Raw genomic sequence first — 1,900 nt, forward strand, 5'->3', positions numbered from 1 at the left:
GACTTATAGCCTATTGGACATTAGAACTGTTTTTATTTACATATAAAAAAATGGACATTAGATAGATAAAATAATAATAATATAATATTTAAATTATTATTCTCTTACCTATATCATTATTTTGCTCTAATATTCAACTAGATTATTTTCTTTCAAATACTCTTATTAGTCGAGATAGTAATATATCATCCCACCTATCGAACATGTCACCAGAGAATAAATTTGTGATGTTTTCCTCAATAGAATCTCGAATAATAAAATTATGTACAAACGTAGGTCTAAAAACAAACAAATATTTTTATTATTTATTATGTCTTAATAAGCGTTAACATATACATGTATACATTTGTGTGTACGTGTATAATTAAAATTATTATTTTAATACCAAATATTTTATAATAAATAGTTTTACTTGGTTTGTCCTAGTCTATGAATTGTCCCAATAGCTTGATGCTCATCAGCTTTGTTAATTATTGGATCCATGAAAAATATTCTTGTTGCTTCAGTTAAATTCAAACCCTTTGATCCCACACTCAATTTCACTAATAATGCATTTATATTCTTCTTTAACTAAGAAGAAACAAACATAAAATATTTCACTTTATTATTATCTTTAGTATTCAATATTTACAGTAAAACTTCCATAAAAATAACATCTATGTAATGGTCTTTTTTTCTTTTTATCCCAAGTGTTATGGGTATTAATATGTCTGTATCCTATATAGCGGAACTCTAAATAACGATCAAAATATAATAATCAAAAATAGGAAATTTTAAAATTGAATAGCTATATAAATGAACTTTAATGATAAATTGCTTTACATGATATTGTCTCATAAAATATATTTTCCCTTTCAATATCCACAAAAAAAAAAAATACCTAAATGTAGCGAAAATAATCAAACCTGTATCCTGAAAAATATAAATTGGGAGTAGGGAAAACTCAAGCCACCAATTAAATACAAAATAAAAATGAGATTTTAAAATTATGAAAATACAACAGTCATGATGAATTTAAAATTATAAAAAATTGTAAACCAAATTAAACAATAAATTGTTTTCACTCTTCAAAAAAGTGATGTAGGTGGATTTCATTTGTAAAAAAACAACAGAAATTAAATTTAAAAAAAAAATTGTTCAAATATAGTAAAATTAATTTAAAACTCAACTATTATGAATCAATTTTTTTTTATTCTTATATATTTTGTAATATGTATTAAATATTTTTTTAACTTTATTATTCAACAACTCTATTAAATTAAAATTGTACATTGTAAAAACTTTCTAGTATTACACATTTCATAAATATATTTTTTAGTGTGTATATACTACATGTTATTATGAATAACTTTTGTTTAAATTTATAAGTATTTTAGATAGCGACCATCAGAAAGTATTGTATTTGACTGTTATTCTTCACTTCTGAATAGTGATAATTATTTTCCGGTCCTCCCGCTGACCATTATAAGGAAGTTTGACTATATATACTAAATCATCATTTACATAATTATCTTAATTTTTTACATACCTTAAAATCTTTTAGTGTTTTTTTATACTTAGTTCCCGTTTTTAGTATCCTATAACTGATTGAATTTTGATCTAAAGCTTCTCCTAGAAGATTTAATGCTTTATCCCACTAAAAAGAAAACATGTTATTTTTTAAATAAAATAAACATTTAAAATAAATATTCATGTTATACTATACAACAGAGAATTATTAAAGCTCACATTTGAGAAAATTAAAACTTTCACATTTGGATCCTGACTAATCAATTCCATTAGTTTTAAAGTGACACATTCTATTTTAGTAGAAAATGATCCTTTGATTACTATGTTTGACCCTTCACCTTCTGCGTTATTTTTTACATAGGATATAAAATCCATTGGGGTAGTTTTCCTA

General features: G+C 23.3%; 1 protein-coding gene across 1 annotated transcript; it reads right to left on the reverse strand.

Moving 5' to 3' along the window:
- Positions 1 to 74: 74 nt before the first annotated feature.
- LOC107885659 (E3 ubiquitin-protein ligase SHPRH-like) lies at positions 75 to 1,894 on the reverse strand. Its single transcript, XM_016809335.2, has 4 exons — positions 1,729 to 1,894; positions 1,529 to 1,636; positions 413 to 570; positions 75 to 278 (listed from the first exon to the last, which is right to left on the reverse strand). Exons 1-4 carry the CDS (start codon positions 1,882 to 1,884, stop codon positions 143 to 145), a joined length of 558 nt encoding a protein of 185 aa, XP_016664824.1. The 5' UTR covers positions 1,885 to 1,894; the 3' UTR covers positions 75 to 142.
- Between the last annotated feature and the right edge of the window lie 6 nt (positions 1,895 to 1,900).

The sequence above is a fragment of the Acyrthosiphon pisum genome, chromosome A2 (genome assembly GCF_005508785.2).
Source record: "Acyrthosiphon pisum isolate AL4f chromosome A2, pea_aphid_22Mar2018_4r6ur, whole genome shotgun sequence".
NCBI classification, from domain to species: Eukaryota; Metazoa; Arthropoda; class Insecta; order Hemiptera; family Aphididae; genus Acyrthosiphon; species Acyrthosiphon pisum.